At 44.3% G+C, this 23,410-nt stretch overlaps 1 protein-coding gene across 2 annotated transcripts in view; it reads right to left on the reverse strand.

Annotated features, from left to right (window-relative positions):
• TRPM8 (transient receptor potential cation channel subfamily M member 8) overlaps nucleotides 1-23,410 on the reverse strand; it is a 129,005-nt gene that overhangs the window by 41,679 nt on the left and 63,916 nt on the right. For both annotated transcript variants that reach the window (XM_014594398.3, XM_059727172.1), the window contains exons 15-18: nucleotides 21,123-21,235; nucleotides 20,250-20,466; nucleotides 10,339-10,430; nucleotides 7,514-7,655 (exon numbers count right to left, since the gene is read on the reverse strand). In XM_014594398.3, the coding sequence (XP_014449884.2) occupies nucleotides 7,514-7,655; nucleotides 10,339-10,430; nucleotides 20,250-20,466; nucleotides 21,123-21,235 (564 nt within the window). The remainder of the gene's footprint in view (nucleotides 1-7,513; nucleotides 7,656-10,338; nucleotides 10,431-20,249; nucleotides 20,467-21,122; nucleotides 21,236-23,410) is intronic.

The raw sequence follows: 23,410 nt of genomic DNA on the forward strand, positions 1-23,410 counted from the left end.
ACTTAACGGTGGGGGTCTACTACAGACCACCCAACCGAGGGGAAGAGCTAGACCGGGAATTCTTAACTCAGCTCATGGAGGTAGTTAGGTCAAAGGACGTGGTAATCATGGGTGACCTGAACTTTCCAGACATCTGTTGGGAAGAGCAGTCAGCCAGGTCTGACCACTCACATAGGTTCCTAGCCGAGATACAGGACCTCCACCTAACCCAGGAGGTGCACAGCCCCACCAGGAGAGATGCCTTGTTGGATCTGGTCCTGGCCATGGGCAATGACCTGGTGAGGGGTCTGTGGGTGCTTGACCACCTGGGCGACAGTGATCATTGCCTGCTGGAATTCATCATCCAGCGCAAGGTGGTAAAGGCCTGCAGCAAGGCAGCAGCCCTGGACTTCAGAAGGGCAGATTTCAATGAGGTAAGGAGAATAGTTGGGAAGGTACTGAGATCCCGGAAGGGAGAGGAGTTGGCTGTCCAAGAAGAGTGGTTGTTCCTTAAGGAGATGATCCTCCAAGCCCAAAGGGAGGTAATCCCAAAACGTATCAAAGGGGGCAAGAGGGCGCAAAAGCCTCCATGGCTCAACAAAAGCATATGGGAACATCTCCTAGCTAAAAATGAGGCATACACCCAATGGAAGGGAGGGGCCATCACCAGGGAAGACTATACCTCGGTTGCTCAGGGCTGTAGGGGGGTGCTCAGGAAGGCAAAGGCAGAGATGGAACTGGAACTAGCTACCCGGATCAAGGACAACATGAAGTCCTTTTTTAAATACATAGGGGGTAAAAAGAAGGTACTAGGTAATGTGGAGCCTCTGCAAGACATGCTAGGAAATCTGGTCATTGCACTAGACAGCAAAGCTAACCTATTTAACAATTTAATTGCCTCCATTTTTCTGAGCAGGGACCAGGTCACCCCCCCACCCACCCACACCAGGACCCCCATTCAACCCAGGGGAGGTGCACCCAGGCCTAGGGTCAGTGAGGACCTAGTCAGAGAACTTCTGGAGGGACTGGATGTATTAAATCAGCTGGTCCTGACGATGTCCACCCCAGAGTGCTGAAGGAATTAGCAGAGGTCATTGCGGGACCCCTGGCATGGCTTTACGAGCAGTCATGGTGCTTTGGCATGGTGCCAGAGGACTGGAAAAGGGCCAATGTTGTTCCCATTTTCAAAAAAGGGAAGAAGGAGGACCCAGAAAACTATAAGCCAGTCAGTCTTACCTTGATCCTGGGTAAGCTTTTTGAGACAATTATACTGGCTCATGTCTGTGAGGGGCCAGCAGGGGGTGTTATGCTTAGGGGCAATCAACATGGGTTCATTAGAGGCAGGTCCTGTCAGACCAACCTGGTGGCCTTCTATGACCAGGTCACAAAATCCTTAGATGCAGATGTAGCAGTGGATGTAGTCTTTCTAGATTTTAGGAAGACCTTTGACACTGTCACCCCATTCTCATTAAAAAACTAGGAGACTGCGGCATCGACACCTACACAGTCAAATGGGTCAGTAACTGGTTGGAAGGCTGCACCCAGAGAGTGGTGGTGGACGGGTCTTATTTGACCTGGAGGGATGTGGGCAGTGGGGTTCCGCAGGGCTCAGTCCTCAGGCCTGCGCTGTTCAACATCTTCATCAGCTACTTGGATGAGGGGGTAAAAAGCACCCTGTTCAAATTTGCAGATGACACTAAGATGTGGGGAGAAGTAGGCACACTATAAGGGAGGAATAGGCTGCAATCAGACCTAGACAGGTTACAGGGGTGAGTGGATGAGAACAGGATGGGTTTCAACACTGACAAGTGCAACGTACAGAACCTGGGGAGGAAGAACTAGCAGCATACCTACAGGCTGGGGAACTCCCTTCTCATCAGTGCAGAGGCAGAAAAGGATCTTGGAGTCATTATTGATGCCAAAATGAACATGGGCCAATGGTGTGGGGATGCAGTCAGGAAGGCCAACCGTACCTTGTCATGCATCCATAGATGCATCTCAAGCAGGTCCAAGGAGGTGATCCTCCCCCTCTATACAACACTGGTCAGGCCACAGTTGGAGTACTGCATCCAGTTCTGGGCAACGCACTTCAGGAGGGATGTGGAGAACATGGAGAGGGTCCAGAGGAGGGCCACCCGCATGATCAGGGGTCAGCAGGGCAGGCCGTACGAGGAGAGGCTAAGGGCCCTGAACCTGTTCAGCCTCCACAAGAGAAGGCTGAGGGGGGATCTAGTGGCCATTTACAAACTAGTCAGAGGGGACCAGCAGGCATTGGGGGAGTCCCTGTTCCCCCAAACGCTATCAAGAGGGACAAGAAATAATGGTCACAAGCTGGTAGAGGGTAGATTCAGGCTAGATATCAGGAGGTGCTACTTCACTGTTAGGGTGGCTAGGATCTGGAACCAACTTCCAAGAGAAGTGGTGTTGGCTCCTACCCTGGGGGGTCTTTAAGAGGAGGCTAGATTAACACCTTGCCAGGGTCATTTGACCCCAGTACTCTTTCCTGCCATTGCAGGGGATCGGACTTGATGATATGTTCAGGTCCCTTCCGACCCTACCAACTATGAAACTATGGGGAAAAAAAATGTCCCACAGTCACCAGCTGCTGCAGTGGCCATAAGGGCTTCTGGGGGGCTCATGGCAGAGCCCTCCATGCAGCGCAGGACAATGGGGGACAGCGGGGATGGCCCCCACACCTGGCAGGAGCCAATGAGTGCAGAGCTTTTTATTTTTTTATTTTTTTTTAAGAGCTGGGATGCTGGGGCCAGGCAGATCAGCCATTGATGGGACTGGGAGAGCAGGCAGGAGATGGGACCTTTTTGATTCAGAGATTCAGCCGATTTGGTGGCAGCTGAATCTCCGAGTTAGATTTGGCCAAAGTGATTCAGGACAGTGATTTGAATCACCTAATTGAGTCACTGTCCCCTGAATTGGCTGAATCTGAAGCAAATATTAGCTGCTTTACACAGGCCCAATAACCATAACTTGTTGTTAACTGGTTTGCTATTATCTGGAACTAGGCTATATCAAAACAGGTCTATTGGTTTCCAAAATGGAGGAGGAAGAGGAGGCAGCTCTGTGAATCCTTGGATCATATCATCAAAATCCTTGCCTGCTGTAGAAATTATGGTGGGAAGCAGCATGAGTGGCATTCAACAGGTTGCACTTGTAGAACCTTAAGCACTTCTGCATGGGATCAAATTGGCAAATGCAGCCAGAAATGAAGGGAGCTGATGAGAAGGGTGCATGCAAGCAACCCAGGAGTAGATAAATATGGCTAGTATCATTGCCAACACTGGGAGGTGAAGGCATACCTCCCAGAGAACACAAGGTAGCATCATGAATTCTTAAGAAAGTACATGACCTGATGAGCCTTAAACCTGAAAAGTTCTGGATTCTAAAAGCAATTCTGTCATTTCAGAATGTTAAGGGAGGCCAAACTCTTGGAGCCAAGGACAGCTTATCATGACTACGTAAGTGGCCATGAATTGAAAAACTAAGTCTGCGGCATTTAATGTAACTTAACCACTAATTCTCAGGGAAAGGGAGGGATGTGCTCAATCCATAAGGAGGTCCTCAGCTAATGCTACCTACTCAAAGACCTTAAAGTCATTTGGATTTGCAAGGTTCAGTCTTTGATTATTCTGAATTGTAAACTTGCAAAGATTTCTCACTAAATAGGATCAGTCTCTAAGACTTTGTGTCTGAAAGAATAGACTTGTTCAAACCTGCTTTTTGTGGGCCACTATAATAACTAAGTAGGATGGAGGAGGAAGAGAATAGAAAAACTCTGGCCCTTTCAGAGAGACTTGGCATTTTCTGTATCTCAGGCTTATGATACAGGCACTAAGGCACCCATGTCTCAACAAGTTTCTCCTGGAACCCTCAAAGGCTGGGGAGTCTCTGAGCTTGTTTGGTGACTAGAATGGTTCTTACAGAAGAGGAAGAAGCTGCTATTTGAAAGACAAGGAAACATGGCATCCAACCATGCTCCTAACTAAGGAGCTACCTGTAAAGCAGAATCTACAGCAGGGATGGCGAAATCTAGCTTGCGGGCTGGATCTGGCCTGCAACGGACTTAATTTTCCAGCAGCTCCTGGAAGCTTCTGGCTGCTGCCAGTGCACCCAGCCTTGCTGCCCAGCCCATCTGCCCCACACCCACTGGCAGGTGTTGCTTTCCCCTGCTGCCATGGGGATGAGTGCCAACTGCAGATACTCTCTATGCCACCGTAGGGAAAAGTGGCAGTGGTTGGGTCCTAGCAGCTGTCTGCCTTGCACCAGCCCACACCTGACTTGAACTAGGTCAATCCAGCCCATGGCCTGAAAAGACTGCTGACCCCTGACCTAGGTAGCTTAAGAACTGGCCGAGACTGTTTGCTGCAGACGTCACCCCATAACAGGAGTTTCAATACCTGGGAGATTTTGGTGACAGCAGCACCATAAAGTGAAAGAAAACATTCTTGTCTTTGTAGAGGGGTGATATAAGACACCTCAAAGAAAACATAAAGCAGATGCCAAAAAACAAAGTGTCTCCAAAATCAGTTACATTTCAGGGCTAGAATAAGTAAAATGGAAGTGGAAAGGAGCAAGGTCATCAACCCCTAGCCCAAATCCTTGTTCCTTCACTCCCCCAAAATACAAGGGGAAGAAGGGATAAGGTAATAACAGTAGCAGCTCAAGTTAGGCTTCAAATAGAATTCAGGCTGCAAAGCAGACTGATGGAGGGAAACAATCCAACTCAGTCATGTGGCAGACAGGAAATGTGGACCAGGAAGTACACACCTCCTTATAATTCAGCACGAGAGAGGCAGGTTCAGAGTATTCCGAACTGGTATAGGAAAAAAAATTATGTTGAAAGCTCAGGGGTGTGAAACAACCACAGCTGGGAAAAATCTATGTAGGCAAATTCCTGAAGAACTCCACATGTTATGGCAAGATGATCTTATCGCTTCACAGATACAACATGAAGCATTGGTCAAAAAAAAGTGAAAAAAAAAAAACTGCCCGGTCCCAGTAGCTCATTGGGGTTGTATTTTCCTAATGCTAGTATCTGCAGCCAATGGCACGTGGAACAGAAGCATGAACTATCAGGATGTCCAGTGTCTCTATAGGACAGACAGGTTTCATCATGCATGCTCACATTCAGTAACTTCTACAGAGCCTGCCACATTCTGTCAGTGTTCTTCACCCTACAGCACTCTTCTCCCTAGACCTGTTTTCTGTGGCAGTTATTTAGGAGTGCAAGTGTGTGAGTAGATGAAATGAGGGGCATGTGTGCACGACACTTTAAAGTGGGTTAAATGCTTTTGCACTGCTTTAATGGTGTTGGTGTTTGCATGTGTCAGTGACATATTGCGCATTTCAATTCCAGCCACTGTAGCACATTCAGCAGTGTAATGCACCTTAAATGACTTTGGGGCACAGCAAACTAAAATGCCTCTGAGGAATTTTAGTTTGCTGCCCGACAACCACAGAGCAAAGCACTGACTCAGGGGCTGTGCAGGCAGCCTGTGCAAGCACCCTGGCAGCAGCCTGGGAAGGTAGGCTCCACCAAAGGAGAATAATGAAGTGGTAAGCCTGATCGTTTTTTCTCCCGCTGGAGCCTGCCTGCCTACATGAGCTATAAAGGGACCTGATCCTTCCTTCCACAGCTGCAGTGCCCCCCAGGACTGCCAGAGTCAAGTGCCTGCAGGCGGGTGCTACCGGGGGGGCAACCACTGCCATGGAGAAAAGCATCAACCTCACCCTTCCCCATAGTCCAGGGACTGTTCCTCCCACTGGCAGCTCACCCTCCCCTCCCCACTGCTGGAAAAGCAGGTAAGACACAGGTGTACATGATACAGGGATTTACTTTGCCTTAAATAGAAGCAGTGTTTTTAAAAACCCACCCTTCAGTTTACAGCAAAGTAAACCCCCATTTTGTCTACACATGCCCCAACACATTTACACTGCTTCTCCTCCTGTAACCACTAGAGTGCACTGAGCCTGTGTTTATAGAAATGGCTCCAGATCCCTCCTATTTCCTCTGGCTCTGGTAGTAATTGATAACCAGGGATCTACTCTTCCTCATCAAAAACAAGAGGAAAGAACTGAACCACTCCCTACTTTAAATCCTAAGGTTGTCAATAGGGCTATGCAAAATAGCACCATTCCACTTTGACTTCTGTTTCGATGGAGCAGTGTTTTATTTTGAGTTTCATTTAATTTTGTTTTGAAAGCACTGTTCCATTTCATTTCATCAAAACTGTTTCACTGTTTTGATGCTGATTCAATGTTTCACCCATAGGCTATTTCACACCTAGCACCAGGAAGATTGGTGCTGCTGTTAGCAGATCGGGCGCCAGCCTCCTGTCATCCAGCAGGCAGATTGGGAGGCCCACACCCCCAGGAGGAGTCAGGCACAGCCCCTGCAGCCCTCCCTGCTGATGGCAGCAGCAGCTTCTTCACATCAGAGTGCGAGGGATCAGCGTGGGGGTAGGTCCCCACATGAGCTGATTTGCCCCGGGTTCCACACCCTCCTTAGGTCAGCTCTGGTGTGGGGCCCGAGGCAAATCAGCTTGTGCAGGGACCTGCCTCCGCCCCAATCCCACATGCTCTGCATGCGAAGAAGCTGCTGCCACCATTGCTAGCAGCACTGGCAGTGCAGGGGGAATAGCGAGCGGCCAAATGCGCCATGGCCACTCTGCCCAGCTCCATGGGGCCCCCCAAAGTGCATGGCCCAGGGCAGGGCCCAGGGCAGTTGCCCCAATTTGTACCCCTGCCCTGGGATGGCCCTGGCTGCTGCTGGCCCCAGGTGGCAGCACCAGCCTCCTGTGATCCAGCAGGAAGATCGGGGGCCTGCACCCCCAGGAGCAGTTGGAACAGCCCCTGCAGCCCTCCTGGCGGTGCAGGAGAGCTCCCAATCTGCCTGCTGGATGACAGGAGGCTGGTACTGCCAGCTGGGACCGGCACTGAAGCCAAGTAAGCCTGCTTTTGAAACAGCTTCAAAATGAAACAAGGGCACTCGAAATGTTTCAAAGGCTTTTGTTTCATTTCAATTTCGCTGTTTTGAGTTCAAAATGTATCGAAACTGCTTCAAAACGAAATACCAGGCAAAATTTTGATAGCCCTAGTAGTCAAGTTCCCTCCAAGTAGTCCTTAGTAAATGTATCACTTCAAAAGCTTTTGGAGTATTCCTTTTTCCATTGTGATATTTTTTTTCCCCAACCAACTTTGATATGGAATGTTTAGGTGAGTCATGATGACTACCAAATTCAGCTCTACAGCATTTGAGATAACCTGACCTAGTAAGAGGTTATAGCTCCTTGTGGCTTGTAAGTCTGATCTTCATTCAGAGCAAAACTGATACTCATGAAAATGGCCACCACAGCACCCTGCACTAATTATGTCCTGTTTAAATTTCAATTAATCCCTACTTGAAGATTTCAGAGAAGAGAGGAACTTGTTCCCGTCATCAATATAATGGGTGAATTTAATTCCATGAAGATACTACTGTCATCACAGAGAGCAGCTTGAATCATTATCAGCATCTTACCATCCTCTGCAGCATAATAATTTTTGGTCCCAGATTCCTACTAACTGTGAAAATGTGGACCAGTCTTAGAGTAAAAATTATGTAGTCCAGGCAAAAAATGACTTTTCCAGAATACAAAGAGCTTTCATTGGAGGAGTGGAGCCTGCAGAAGAAGAAGAAAAAAGTAGTGAAACATTGGCTAAAATGTCCAGAGGTATAACCAAAAATGCACTTAAGTAATCTAAAGCATCAAGTAGGAAGTAGCTAATCTATGGTTTACTCATTTGTGTGTTATAATAAAAAAAGGTGACAGCCTATCCTTCTGTTCTCTTAGTAAAAATGTAAGAGCAAATGCTGTAGGGAACTCATTTCTTTCATTCCCCCCACCCAAATTAGCATTCTAAGAACAAGTTGCACAGTGTAATCATGGCTTTATAGTGCTTAACTTACTGGTGCAGATACAGAATGTAGCCTCTGTAAAATAGTGAGTTTCTGTTATAGAGTCTGCATGAGATACAGCTATCTTTTCAAAACACCACATACAATGGGAACAGTCTGGATTAGCTAAACTGAAAGACTAGAAACCAGACAAACCTTAGATAAAGAACAAGTAGACCCTTCCACTGCAAACCATTCTATTATCTGCAACAAACATTTGAACTTGGTTTTGGATCGTTAGTTTTCATTTTTATTTGGAGCCTTTTTTTCTTTTAAGGCAAGGATACAAAATAATGCTAATTGTGATTTTTTATGAAGGGAACAATAACCCATTAGCAACTGGGCTAGCACCACCAATGACTCAGTCCAAAGCCCACTGAAATCAATGATTCCTTCCCTTGACTTCAGTCAGAGTTTGATCAGGCCACAATTCAGTTCACACACCAGAAGTCACTACCAATCAACAATAATTAACAATCAGATTGTTTGCTAGCAGAGCCAAATTCACAACCCCTGAGTAATAAAATCTGTTATGCCCTGTTACCAATCCCTACCATGCAATTAAAAGGTAAACTTTACTGGATATCTGGAAAATTAAGGAGGTCAGAATTGATGAAGCAACAGCATAGACTACAATCAGACAAGGACTGATGAAATTGAGCACAGATTTTGCAAAACAAAATCCCGAACCAGAAATGTAACACATACAATGGAACCTCACTCTGAGCCATATAAGCCTTCTAGCAAGTTTAGGGCTTTGCAAAATCACAGGAAAATTTGTTCAGGTATACAGGAAACCCTTGCTATTTGCAAATCTGCTTTTCAGGGATTTGAATATTTGTGGTATGCTGCACCAGTGGGGTGGGTCAGGGCGAACGCCACCACGGCTCCCTCTGGCACTGCACGGAGCTCCTACCTCTGCGTAAGCAGGCACGAAGTGCTGTGCAGGATGGGGGTGGGCAGAGCCAGGGAGAGCGGAGCAGAGATAGGCAGGCGGAGGGGGAGGGCAGAGCTGGGTGGTTGGAGAGTGAATGCTAGGGACAGGGAGGGAGGCAGCAGCAGCAGTGGCATCTTCTCCCCTGGAAGCAGCCGTGGTTGGTCCCCAGGTGCTGCGGGGGAGCCCCGCACTTCCAACTTCTCGTGGGGGCTGTGGGAGCTGATGGGGAGCCCCGTCAATATTCACGGATTTCAGCATTCACGGGGATCTCCAGAACGGATCCCCCGCAAATGGCAAGGGTCTCCTGTATGTTCCTTTTTTAATCCAATTAGCCGTTTGAATTTACAAAAGAGACAAGTCCTAAACTATCAGAAGTCAGGGGCAACAATTTTCCTCCCTAAAATCTTAGAAGACCTTAGTCCATTAGCATAAGACTTCTGTTCTGCTTCATCAAATTGTGTACATACTCAGGATTACCTCCACTGGTCTCAGTATGAAATATGTTTCCACTGAGCATGTTAAAGTATACATCAAGCCAAACTGATCTCAGCTACACCAGGGTAAATCCAATGATGTCAAATCCAAGGCAGTGGTAAGATTCAGGGAAGAGTTTGGCTCTTTTTTGGGTTCTGTAAATCTCATGGACCTCATGGAATATTCAGCTGGAATATTCTTGAACCCAAAGAACACCGCACAGAGAATTCTGCCTCAGGATAAGAACTCCAGGTATCTAGCAAAGCCTGGAACTGGAACAACCCAACCAGTGCTTGAAGGCAACACATTAGGGAAGGCCAAAGTAACAGAGCCTTTTCAAAATGATTCATTTTTTAATTAGGGGTTAAAATAAGTGCTGATGAATCAGGTCTAAACACCGGAGCCACGCAAAAAGTTGGAAGAGAAATCTAAACCATCCTTAGCCACTCCCATGTCAATCTGAGAAACCATTTGTTCCACAAAAATGGTCACAACCTACTCCTTTTTCCATTAAGGATTTGACAAGTGCACAGTGCTCTGTGAGAAATTTGTAAGGTTAACAAGGTTCAATAGGTTCAAAATGCTGGAAAGCCACACACACATTTCTGACAGATATATTCCCTACAATAGTGTGCTGCTGGCCTGTAAAAGGCCCAAGTTCTAGGAAACAAGCTTCTTTTACCAGAGAACTGGATTTACTGAACTTTGAGAGTCCAACAACTATGAAGTCAAACTGCTTTGCACTGCATCATTACCCATCAAGAGAAAAGTTTGTCAGCACAAATCCTCCTCAGGCTGCAAGTCTTTCTGCTAACCAATCTTTGTACCTTGAAGCCAAAAATCCATGACTTTCTCTTCCTTTATAGAATAATAGGAGTTCATCAGCAAGTTCAGCTGAGGTTGCACCCGTTCTTTCCAAATCCATTAACAAGCTGTGCTAGCATGCCTGAAATGGAGGCAAATCCTGGAAACATGCTGTTAAATAGATACTACTCACCTGAACACCATTCCTGCAATGAAGTAAAAAATGCCAAGTGTATCCATGACATTCCATAGGTCTAAGAAATATTTACTCCCATTCATGTACCACTAGAAAGGAAAAGAAAGAAAATCATTATACAACAAAGTAACAGCTCTAACTACTGACATTATGGGCCTGATCCCACCACCTTTACTTATATTGAGTGCTTTGTTTGGCAAAATTTTCAAGGTTTCCCTTGGAAATACTTGTGTAGAAAGACACTACTTGCAGAGGGCAAAAGCGGAAGAATCTGTTCCTTTGCTCCTATCTTGTATTTCCGGTCCAATTACCTTGCCAGTACGGCTATTGGCCACACCATTGATCTGATCCCTGATATTTTCTCTAAAGATAAAATTCTGAATATTACATTCATATGTGTTGGGAAGCATTACCACCACGTGCTTTATTGCTAACCTCTATCAGGGTTAAGTCAAGTCAAGATTTGATTAGTCCTAAAGCCTCGTTTGAAAATAAGCTCATTTGTCTTAAAGATTAATTGAGTCTTAAAGGCTCATTTTGTTCCTGCATTCTGAGTTAGCACTGGAACCAATTGACCATGCAGTGTGCACCCTAGCTTTAGTAGGACTTCACAGAGGAGTAATTGCTCACCAGTAGAGACTGAGAGTTTCTTAAAGCAAAACTCTAAATTGATCCTGCAGTCTAATGCCTGTAAATGGGCTAGCCTGAACAAATTAGTCGAGTCCCTCAGCTAATGATAAAAGATACTACACACAATGATCTCATGCACAGGTCCTCAGTAGGAGTAAACAAGGAAACTTTGAACCTTGAACTCTGTACTTCTGCTTGAATTTTGAGACTATAACCAGAGCAACTTCAGCCTTCCTATGGGAGACAATGCCAGTAGGTAAGACCATAGATTTACGCTGTAGTAAGATAGATGCATTATGCACACTTCTCTAGTTGGGCATTAGTTTAAATACAACATCAGACAGCTAAAAGGAAGTTCTGTGTTAGCTAGTTAAAGTGACCACCACTTCTTTGGAGAAACCTTTCCTCATGTTTCTCCTTCTGTAAAACGATAGTAGCAAAAAATTCTTACCTTATGGGGTATTGTAAAGATTGGCTATTAGAAGTACAGTACTATGCAACAGCTTATGAAGTGTTTCATGGACCACTGACAGCTATTATAGAAACACTGGTGTAAGTTCTTTGCCTGTGGCCTCTCCTTTCTTATTTGGAATCTAAATCCTTCCAGCTGTGCCTACAAAAACTGTTAACTGGCTAGCAAAGATTCTGGACCATATTTTTAAAAAATCTTTCCAAATAATCATTTGGATCTTTAGTTATACATATATTCAATTAAGTGTGCATTTAAAACACAACTTCAAATTTAAACTACCATCCACTTCTAAATTTAGAAAACATGGTTGAATTATCCTCACCGCAACAGAAAATTGTTCAAAGACTGGAATTCTAAGTGGAAAGAGACATGCTTCTATATCCAGTTCAGAAGTAGTGCAATAGAACAGAAATATCATGTGATCAATTGGTCAAAATCTCTTTTCATTCTCAGTGAAACAGCTTGAGATCTCAGCATTACTTAGTCTCATTCAAAATCTTAGCTCCAATTCAGCTTTTAACCTGAAACATTAAAACCAACACACATCCAATCATCCCCTTGGGTAATCCTATTTATCATTTTCTTATTAATGTTTACAAAATTATTAAATGATTTCAAGAATCAAAGTGATATCTGGTAGAAACAATGTTAGTGTATATACAATCATTATAAAGTATGTTCATGTAATTAAAGATTTAAACCTTTACACTTATAATCAATATGTTAAAACCCAAGATTCTTACTTATGGGAAAAGTATTTAGTTGTATTTAAGAAGTGAAATGGTGGCACCTAGTGGATAGTTAAGTTAATTTCTACGTTGTCTTCCCCTTAGGCATCCCACAAGGTATGTTTAATTCTAAATAAGTATCAATAAGTATCTACTACAAATAGGCTTAGTTTCAATTTTGATCCAAATGTCCAGTTCAAATGCTCCTGAATCAATTACCATCTCTTGGGTTGCTGAGACATTCGAGGAGAACATAAAATAGCAATTCAATTTACCCTGCATTTGTTGGCAAACCAAATGGACTAGTCATCATTTCACCCTTCTACAAAATAATACATTGGAGTAAACTGTTTGGCTAACTAGCCTAAATGAAATCATTTGGCAGATGAGAATCCTGGTTAACAATGCACAGTGGTTATTAAAGTCTTCAAGTTAAAATCTAATCCACTGTACAGTGGATGAAATCAAGATCTTTCAAAGTATTCTTTACATTCTTTTGACGCACAAAGTCAGCCCATACTCAGCCATGGACAGAATGTGGCGGAGATAGTGGGAAGAAGAGCACGCCAATTAAACAGGACATAGCAGTTATCCTGTATGTGGTGCTTTTCCAAATGAAATGCCTTGCTTCTTGTAAAATGGAGATCACCATAAATGATCGAAGTTCCACATATTTTGGTAGCATTGAAGCAATGTAGCCATGATGGTTCAGGAATTACATGACTGGCAAGGATTATTGTGGGTGATATCTTTCATTGAACCAACTGCATGGTTGGGAGAAACTTAGACAAGCTTTCAAATGCAATGCATCACCCACAGCAATCCTTGCCTCTCCCACATTTACATTTTATTTGAACAATTCAAAATTTTGCAACCCTTAATGAGGCAAGCAAAGTACTGTACTAACAGCTCAGCTATGACGTCACATCTTTTATAGAATAAGGAGCCTTAAAATGAAATTATTTTGAGGTGAAGAAAAGAGAAATAATGGGGGAATAAGAAAGAGGACTGGTGCCTGTCCTTAGTTATGCTAGTTTCAGAGAGGCCATTAGCCATGTGAGCTGTTTCTTATGAGACCTTATGAAACTTTGATTCATTTAGTCTATAAGGCACAACTCTATCCTGCCTTCTAGTTTAAGTCAGGAATAACTTCACTGATTTAATGTCCACCCACCTTAGTGCCTAGAAATAAACAAATATAAAGCTAGATACCCATAGATTCCATAGGGCTACATGGGATTTACACCACTGTGAGCATATAGAATTTAGAGCTTTAAATTAGGGCAATTTTATGTACTGTATCCAGTAAAACCATTAGCATTCTTTTTTATACGTTTTCCCAAATATCTGTATTAATGTTGCTTGAGCTCTCACTGATTTCAGAGAGATGCCAAGCAAAGTTAATTTCCCTTTCGTCTTGCATGAAATCCAACCTTCAAACACTCACACTTGCTCCAGAACTCTGTGAAATGTAATATTCTGGCAGTAGTATGGATAATTTAATGTTAGCAAACTGAAGCTGACAGCATTGTTTGTAAAGGCGTATATTAGGGCTGTGCGAAACAGCAGCATTCCTTTGCAGCTTTGACTTCGGTCTTGACATTTTGACGGAACACTGTCTCATTTAGAGTTTGGTTTAGTTTCAAAAGTGCTGTTCCATTTCGTTTCATCAAAATGGTTTCACTATTTTGATGCTGTTTCGACATTTCGCCCATAGGCTATAATAGGGAAGCATGAAACAGCCTATAACTTTGTTATTTCTTGCCTAATTGGATGAAACTTGCAGAGATGATAGCCCCTTCTGAGCACATGAAGTCTACCAAGTTTCAAGGAGATAAGTGCAGAGGTTTGTAGGAAAGTGCACCTCAAGCTGTTGACAAGCAAGAGCCAGAGAGTAGGAACAACGTCCTGTGATCTGGCAGGCAAATCGGGGGCCCATACCCCCTTTATAGGAGTCTTGCAGAGCCCCTGCAGCCCTTCCTATCTGCCTGCTGGATAACAGAAGGCTGGCGCTGCTGGCTGGGACCAGCGGCAGCACCAACCATCCCAGCACGGGCTGTGCCCAGTGCCAGTCCCAGCCAGCAACAGCAGCCTCCTGTCATCCAACAGGCAGCGCTAGGGAACTGAGCCCGGTGTGGGGAAGCAGAGTGGGGCACCGGGCTGCACTCTGCCTCCCGCCACTGGGCTCAGGTCCCAGCGGCTCCCAGCCCCATGGAACTCAGGCCGGTGGCAGGAGGCAGAGCGCAGCCCTGGCTCTGCCTGCCACCAGGCTGAGCTCCATGGGGCTGGCGGAGCCATTCACAGTACAGCCCTGCGGTGGCAGGCAGGCAGGCAGAGCTGGCGCTGCAATCCACTCGGTTCCAGCATCCCACGGACCTTAGCCCAGTGGCGGGAGGCAGGGAGAGCCAGGGCTGTGCTCCCTGCTGGGCTTAGCCACAGGGGGTTGCAGAGCTACTCGGAACTTTTAAAACATTTTGACTGGCCTCGTTTCATTTCAAGGCTGTTTTGAAGTCCTTTGTTTCATTTTGATTTCACTGTTTCAAGCTCGAAATGAGTCAAAACAGCATCAAAATGAAACAGCTAGCAAAGCTTCGTACAGCCCTAGTGTATATGAAACCAGCAGTTTACCTAGCACCAACAATGAGCTCATGCAACCACCCTTCCCTGACCTTTCTGAGATGTCTTGGCCTCTGATGTCCTTTTTTAAACTAAACAGATTTAACAACTGCCACTCAATGTCAAGCTAAATTTTGTCCTCAGCTGAAATGTTCATTTTTAGTTAGTGAAAAAACCTGCTCTCACTAACTTTAAATTATTGTGCTGTCTCAAAAAGAGTTTAGCCTGTTTAGTAAAATAGAGACTGACAGGGGATATGATCACTCTTTACCAGTAAATTCATGGGATAAATATTACATAAGGAGAAGAGCTCTTCCAGCTGAAGAGGAGCAGCAGCACAAGATCAAATATCTATAAACTGGCTACATATAAATTTTGGTTGGAAATTAGAAGATTTTTAACGTTCAGAGGAGTGAAGTTTTGAAAAGTCTTCAAAGCAAAGTGGTGGGAGCAAACAACCTGATTCCTTTTAAGAATGAACTGGATAGGTTTGTGGAAGGGATGGTAAGATAGGACAGAGAGTTCTGCATTAACAACTAGTGTGTGTGATGTGGTATTATATGGGCACAGACAGAAGTGACAATTTTTGCCCAATCTGGCCACAGAAAGCATGAGGGTTCAGATAAAGATTTTTCAAAACATAGCATCTTCTGTAAGTTGTGTCTGCCTGCTTGCTGGACCGAACTGTTTTCAGAATGGGAGGGGGGAAAAGGAGCAGAGGGAGTTTGGTTTAGGGCTTTTACAGCCCCTGCTGGAGGGTGGGGTGGATATATTGGAGCTCCCCCTTCTGCAATGGGGGGGTGCTCCATTTCACCCATTCCACCCTCCAGTGCCAGCTGGGGAACCCCTAAAACAAGCTCCCTCTGCTCTCTTTCCACCCTCCCGTTCTGAAAACAGCATGGGCTGGCAGGGAGGAGGAGCCATTGCTAGAAGAAACAGGCTGCAGGTTTGCAGCCAGCAGTTAGATTCCCCTCCCCTCTCAAACAAACGGTAAACTTCGGTTTCATTTGGGGTATCATTGCAACTCAGAATACTTCCTGCAAAACGTTCTCAGTTGCAGCGGGGAGCTGCACTTATGTCCGCACCACGTGCTTGTGGCCCCTCCAGGCTGAAGTATAGAAATAGCACTTGTAATGTGGAAGGCATCTTGTAATCCCATGCCTCAAGACTTTTGCTGGTGGCCAGTGGAAGTCCAGAAGGATTTCCTCCCCCTCCCTTCCCCCATGAATGCTACTGGTTTCTTACTTTAGTTTAGTTTAGGGGTTTTTTGTTTATTTCTTTTTTTCCTTTTGCCTTCCTTTGAGGCATTAGGACATTGATAACAGCTAAATTGTTGGTAGAAGGAGTGGGGACTGACGATACTGCGCAGATATTCCTGCCAGTGCTTAGAAAACTGAGGCTTTTTTCCTAGAGGTCCATTCTGCTCAGGGCCATACCAGTTACCAAATATGGGGCCAGGAAGGATTTTTTTCTGTAAATCACAATGGCATGGTCTGTATGGGGATTGGAGAGGGGAGGGGGAAGTTATCTTCCTTCGTAGTTTAAGGCATGGTCCTTTCCCTAGGATCTTCTGCATCTATATTAACCAATTGTTTTCCATTCATGCAGTGGGTGAAAACTCGCAAAGCCTCACTGGGTTAACCACTGCCTGTGAGCACAAGGGCCTGGATGCAATTGCCCAGGAAATTCCTTCCAGAAGATAAACTTGAACCAAGGAGTCTGAATCCAGAGAAAATGTGCATCAGCCAATCCAGCAAAAATGACAAAACGTGCATCAGCACTGAAAAAATGGTGGTGGTGAGCTTTTGAACTAAAACACATCAAAGGTGTTGCATAATTCAAAGCACACCACCACCATTTTCTCAGTGCTGATGCACGTTTCGCTGTTTACATAAATGTATGTGACCAAGCACATCAGCTAGCATGTGCAGCAGACTCGATTAATCGAGTCTGCTTTGATGCTCTGGATTTCTGGCATGCCAGAGCAGACAAATGTATGTGTATAAATGTCCCAGATTCCAATAGTTGCAAGGTTTGGGAGTACTCAAATGCAAGATTAAAGTTCTGTTCCAGTATAGCAAGAGGAGCCAGCTCTTAGTTTAGATCAATTTTTATCCAGTGTATCCAACAGAAACATTATCATTCTTTTTTATACGTTTCCTAAATACCTGCATTAACGTTGCTTGAGCTCATACTGATTTTAGTGAGATGCCAAGCAATGTTAATCTCCCTTTCATCTCAAGCGAAATAAGACCTTCAAACATGCCCAATTCCTCCAAAACTCTATGAAGTGTAGTAGTCAGGCAGGGCACAAACCACATGCATCTTTGAAGTCTGATTGCCAAGCTTCCATACAGCTCAACTCAAAGAGAAACCAAGTACTGGAATTTGTGAAGGAGCCTAAGGGAATTAGCACTTCACTACCTTTGACTCCCTGGCTGGGACTTTCAAACATTTATTTTGCAGCCAAGCCACACAGCTCAGCAGCTCTCTGCCACATATCAGCCTGCCTTCAAGTATCAAATAATTTATCTGCCAATTAACTTGTGGGCTGACAATCTTTACTCACATGTATAGTTCTTATGTATGTATCCTCATTAACAGCACTGGGATTTTAGGGCTGTGTGAAACAGCACCATTCTGCTTCAACTTCCGTTTCAATGGAACAATGTTTCGTTTCAAGTTTCATTTCATTTTAAAAGCACTGTTCCATTTCATTTCATCAAAACTTTATAGTAAAAATAGGTTAGACTCCATGATTTTGAAATAATGCTTGAGCAGCAACTATATAATAGAAGTGTCTTATGACCATCTTATGACCCTTGTGCAAGATCATAAGGTCTAACGACTTAGCTGTGGTCTGCTGTTCTTACTGCTTGCCTTGCATCTTGAAGTTATCCCTGCCCAATGCCCTAAGGTTAAGTCACACTAACCAATAACAAGTTAAGTGCAGCCTACAAGATAAGACGTAACAATTAGGAAATGGTAATGCTGCCAATAAACATCCAATACATTAAAACTCTATGTTCAACGCAAGCTATAAAAATGTAATTCCGGGCCAGACTAGTAGTCGACCAGATTTGAGCTCAGCTCCTGGGTCGAACTGTTTGCAAACAATAAATCTGAGATGGACCGTGTGTGTGTCTGTGTGTCTGTCTCTCTCTCTCTCTCTCTCTCTCTCCCGGGGTGGATTGGACAAGCCTCCAGGGGAACGAAACTAGCCGTTTGGGCAACAACTGTTTCACTGTTTTGATACTGTTCCGATGTTTTGACCATAGGCTATTCCACACCCAGTGGCAGGAAGATTGGTGCTGCCTCTGTCCCCAGCCAGCAGCACCAGCCTCCTCTCATCCAGCAAGCAAATCGGAGGCCCGCACCCCAGGAGGAGTCTGGCACAGCCCCGGCAGCCCTCTCGGGGGTGCGGGCAAGCCCCCGATCTGCCTGCCAGATGACAGGAGGCTGGTGCTGCCAGCTGGGGTCAGCAGCAGCACTTACCTTCCTGGCACTGGGCGCGGGCTGTGCCCAGCACTGGTTCCAGGCAGAAGCAGCAGACTCCTGTCATCCGACAAGCAGATCTGGAGCCCACACCCCTGGGAGGAGTCCGGCAGAGCGCTGCAGCCCTCCTGGGGGTGCAGGTGGGTCCCCGATCTGCCTGCCAGATGACAGGAGGCTGCTACTGCCACCTGGGACCAATGCTGAAGCCAAGTAAGCCTGGCTTCAAAACTTTTGAAACGTTTCGAGTGCCCTTGTTTCATTTTGGAGCTGTTTTGAAGGCTTTTGTTTCATTTCAGTTTCGTTGTTTGAGCTTGAAATGCATCAAAACAGCTTCGAAAGGAAACACCAGGTGAAATTTCACACAGCCCTACTAGATATGATTATGGGCATGCAGGGTAACATACTTAGTTCCAAAGTGATTTTGACTACGCAGAGAACTAGAGAGAGAATTATTGGAACTAATTCCCTATATGCCTAGCCTACAAAATGAATGTTTTCAAGGTAACAGAGGCCTTTGTAAAGCTTTCCCTTTTCTACCCACAAAATAAGCTTATATGAGGCATCACCATTTATTAAAATATTTTTTCCCCTAAAAATACCCAAAGATAAAATAGTAGGATTATAATAGCAGTAAAACATTCTAGAGTGTTTTATGCTTGTCCTGCAAGCCCTTGTGTATAGGATGGCTGAAAGGCACTTGTCCTGTGGCCCTGTGTCTTACAAGATATTCAAGCCAGCCCTGAACTAATAAAACCTCTCTTCTAATACTTCTGATCTCTTCACCAGTCAAGCTGCATTCTGAATTCCCCATCATCTTAAAACATTATTACTAGAAGTATTCTCCCCTGACAAGAAAAAGCAATCTTTATAGATAAGCTAAAAATAACACTGCAAAACAGAAATTAGGAAGTCTCACTAGGTTTAGTTCTTCATTTAGAAAGCATTCCGTCTTTACTCATCTAAATCCCAGACCTCCCCTCAAAGTCACAGTTCTCTTGCTCACTAAATGACAAAAAAAAAAAAAAAAAAAAAAATACCAATGATAGCTGAACAGGTTATCAGAGGACCAACATTTATAGCCAGCAGCCATTAAAAATTAGTCAATGTGTTATAGATTGCTCTGACAATTTGAACCTGTCATGGGATAATTTATACAACCTAGAATCCAGTATACTTTCCACTCAACACACATGAATAGATACCACCAGTATGTGTGGGAGTTACTTACCCAAGTTGAGGATGGAGGCAGCTAATTTCACAGGCAGATCACAGGCATGGCTGTCATTTTCATGGGCTGATTACAGCAGTCCCTCCCCCCCACCCATGCCTCTGATTGGCCTAAGGACCCAGGGCAGTCCCACCCCTCCCTACAAATTGCCAGGTTATTAAATGTGGATTAATTATTTCCTGGGGCTTAATCAGGGTAATTAAAATGTGGTTTTGGGCCACACCCAATCTAAGCATTCAATTAAACTCTGCACACACAACTCAGGGTGGATGGCAGGGCAACCCTGGCCCCTTTCCTGCCATCTACTCCAAGGCATGTGTGCACCCACCACTAGCAATGAGCTGAGCCAGGGTTCCAAGGACCCAGGTGAAGCTGCTTGCAGCCTCCCCACCACCTGCTGTAAGCAGCCCCTCTTCCCCTACTTTCCAAGACTGCAGGGCTTCCCACCCTTTTCTCTGCTTGCTTCTTTTTCCCAGAAAGCCCACCAAAATCTCAGAGCCCACAGTTTTTTGGCAGAAAACACCTGATTTTGTTTTTTCTGAAAAAAATGCATAATCACAATTTCAGTAGGTCTCTACACATATGCCAACCATAAGCCACTTCACTTGGGTTAGTGAAAGGCCTTTTATGCAGAAGATTTTGCACATAACTTCAAGGAGATCTCATTGTGTTTTGGCATCTAAGGGGAAAAAGTATCTGCCTGGAAATAAACAGTATTTGGTTTGTGAGCACTGCCTACTTGTCTCACTTCATCACAAAGCAGGATGAAGACCAGAACATAAAGTAGCTCCTCCAGCACAGTGGGTTCCTTCTGGAAATCCATAAGCAGGACATAAGCAAAAAGCAGCAGGAACATGATGTAGAAAATGACAGTCCAGGAGAAAACCACAAATGGGGAAGTGAAGAATGATAAATAATACAAGATGAGCTTCTTACTCTTCTCCATAGGCTTTTTCCTAGACAATTGAAGAAAGATTTATTAAAACAAGCAGACATTTCTAAAAACTAAAGTGTTCTTTATTTTTTTAATGGAAATAATTTATGTGAAAAGCATATGAAATTGATGATTAAGTGCAGTCAAACAAGTGTGGTCTGAGTTACATCCATTAAAATTGATCTGACTTCACATACATTTGCAGGGTGGCCAACTATGACCGTGAAGGACTGTGATTAGGCACAACTGTATCTGTGGCATTACCTTATTCCACCAACAGGCATCCTATTAGCACTCTCAACTAATCAAGAGCTGATGTGATCACTTGACAACTAAAATTGTTTATTGGCCAAGGCCATGATATTATTTACAGATAGGTTATCAGGTGGAAACAATATTTGTTGGCTATTGACAATTTAAATCTTTTCTATTTTTATTAGGGTGTTCACATCAACATCAGTTACAGAAATACTGAGACATGAATGATGATTTTGTGAGTAAGACATTCAACAGGGGCCCTGGTTTTCTTGAGTCCAGTTGCTAGTTCTGTCACACCCTCTGCACAGCCTTTGGCAAATCATACTATAATGACATGAACCCTATATAAGCCCCTACGTAGAAAGATAATATTGATTTTTTTCCCTTCATTTCTTTGCTAAAGAGTGTTCTGTTCTTTACCTGAAGGAAATGAACCCACAGCCAATTAAAGGGAAAAGGAAAAGACACAATATAATCTTCCAGTTCTTGGTGTCTCTTGAGATCTCTCCATACCACTGCTTGGAAAGGAAATTCTATAGCAAAGAGAAGAAGGGTCTCACTGAAGCTGATTAGAACATACAGAGGTAAAATACAGAACGTGCAGTAACAAATTATTTTGGAACATATCAAGGCATTGAATTTCTAGTACCTAACAAGTGTTGAGATGAGCAGAAATATTGAACTACTAAGATCAAATAAAAGAAAAGCCACTGCACAGACTCAAAGCTCCATTTTGATCCACCTTCCACCAGCTCCTGGAAACATTTTTTAATGGGGCAAGTGACAATGATCTCAAGAACTTGAAAGGGAGGTGGAGCAGTTTCATTCACCTGAAGGAGACTCGTGTTAGGATTCCACCACAGTTCTTCATCTTCTTGTGTGTCTACACCACACGCAACCATTTTGTTATATACTTGTGCTCACTATTGTACCCTGCAAGATCTTTCATTGTACATGTGCCTTCAAACAGCAGGCATTGCAGCAGGTATTGTATAATCTTAGGCTCTGTGCCACAGTCACAGGTGGTTAAACAAATGGCATAAGCCCACGTCTTCATTAGTTCCTTGGAAAGTCTGACTCTGGTACACAGGCAGGTGAGACATGGTTTATCAGCCCCTGGTGGTAAGGACTCAGCTGCTGGAATGTACATTTTTTCACTGTCAGGTATTTTCTTTAGCTTCTCGTTCAACAAATGTAGTCGTGTCTCCTTGGGTGTGACAGAGAGGTTGGGTCCTGGTGAGGAAGCTCCTGCGTGACTTCAGACGTTTGTGTGCTGCGGGATGGGTGTACAGCAGGTGTCTCACCTCTTCAGTTTGGCTTGACCACTGCTCTTCTGGTGTCAGGTGGAATGATGCCTGCCAGCAGGTACACACTGCATAGGTTGGTAGGCTTTAGACATCCTGTGAATTATCAGCAGCTACCATTCAGGATGGGGTCAAGGTGCTTAGCATATACAGATGTCTCACATACAGGGCATGCATACTTAGCAGAGAAGCTGAGAGCCAGAGCAGTAGTTTGGATGGTTGAGGGGCTAGCTCCCCATTTCAAGTTGGTGAGCTTATATAAGATGTTGTTATGAGTACTCACCTTTGCTTTTGTCTTCATGATATGTTCTTTGTATGAGAGGGTTTGATCAAGGGTGACCCTGAGGTAAACTGGATTTGGGCAGTGGGCTAGTAACACTGAGCTGGTAGTTGCCTTCATGGTTTTTCAGATGGAAGGCATATACTTGTATTTTTGCTGGGTTGGCATATAATTGGTTTTTGGTGTAGTATGAGATTAAGCCAATTAGCATTTTGCTGAGGGATTTTTTGACATGGTCAAAGCTAGTGTTTTGGGCCATTATACACAAGTGATCTGCACAAATTAAACATTTTGTTTCCAGTTCAATTGCTTGGTCATTCGTACAGATATTATACAACAGTGGTGCAAGCACACTTTCATGGGGGAGGCTATCAATCTGTTACCACCATCTGCTTCACTTCCTATCCAGTTTGACAAAAAAAGTTTGCTTTCAAGCAGGGTTCATATCAGCTGTGTAAGTGTAGATCTTTTGTCGTTTCCAGGGTCTTGTGAAGGAGTCACCAGTGGTTAACTGTATTGTAGGCAGCTGTTAGGTTGATGAACACAGCTCCAGTAATTAGGCCTCTTTCAAAACTATCATCAGTATGTTGAGGAGATTGAGCAGCTGGCTCACTGTTGATTTTCCAGGGCAAAAGATGGCCTGTTAAGGAATTAGGTGTTTATCCATGTATGGGGTAATCTAGTTCAGTATCAGTTGTTTGTACAACATAGCATAGCAAAGAGATAGGTCTGAAGCTCTTTAGGTCAGAAGGATCTTTGCAGGCTTTAGAAGTACCTGAGTAAGTGTGGGGTATGAATTGCTTGATTTTCCCAGTATGTCTGTCAAGGCTGGCTGCTTTCCTGTGTGTTAATACCAGTATTCAACGCCGTCATTGAGAAGGGGCTTGTAAAACCCTGGTCTTTGGGATGCTTGTACCTTTCCAATCCGAGTGGTTTTTTGTTTATTTTGGGGCTTTTTTCATTGAGAAGCATCTGGTAAGTAATTTGGTTAGTGGTGACATTCTAATGTTGATGTGCCTTTCATAGGTCATCGTTTAATTAACATAGAATCATAGAATCAGAAGATCATGAAGTCTGGTCCCCTGCCGTGGGCAGGAAATTATTGGGGTCAGATGAGCTCAACA

This window comes from Alligator mississippiensis, chromosome 4 (genome assembly GCF_030867095.1).
Source record: "Alligator mississippiensis isolate rAllMis1 chromosome 4, rAllMis1, whole genome shotgun sequence".
Classification (NCBI taxonomy): Eukaryota; Metazoa; Chordata; order Crocodylia; family Alligatoridae; genus Alligator; species Alligator mississippiensis.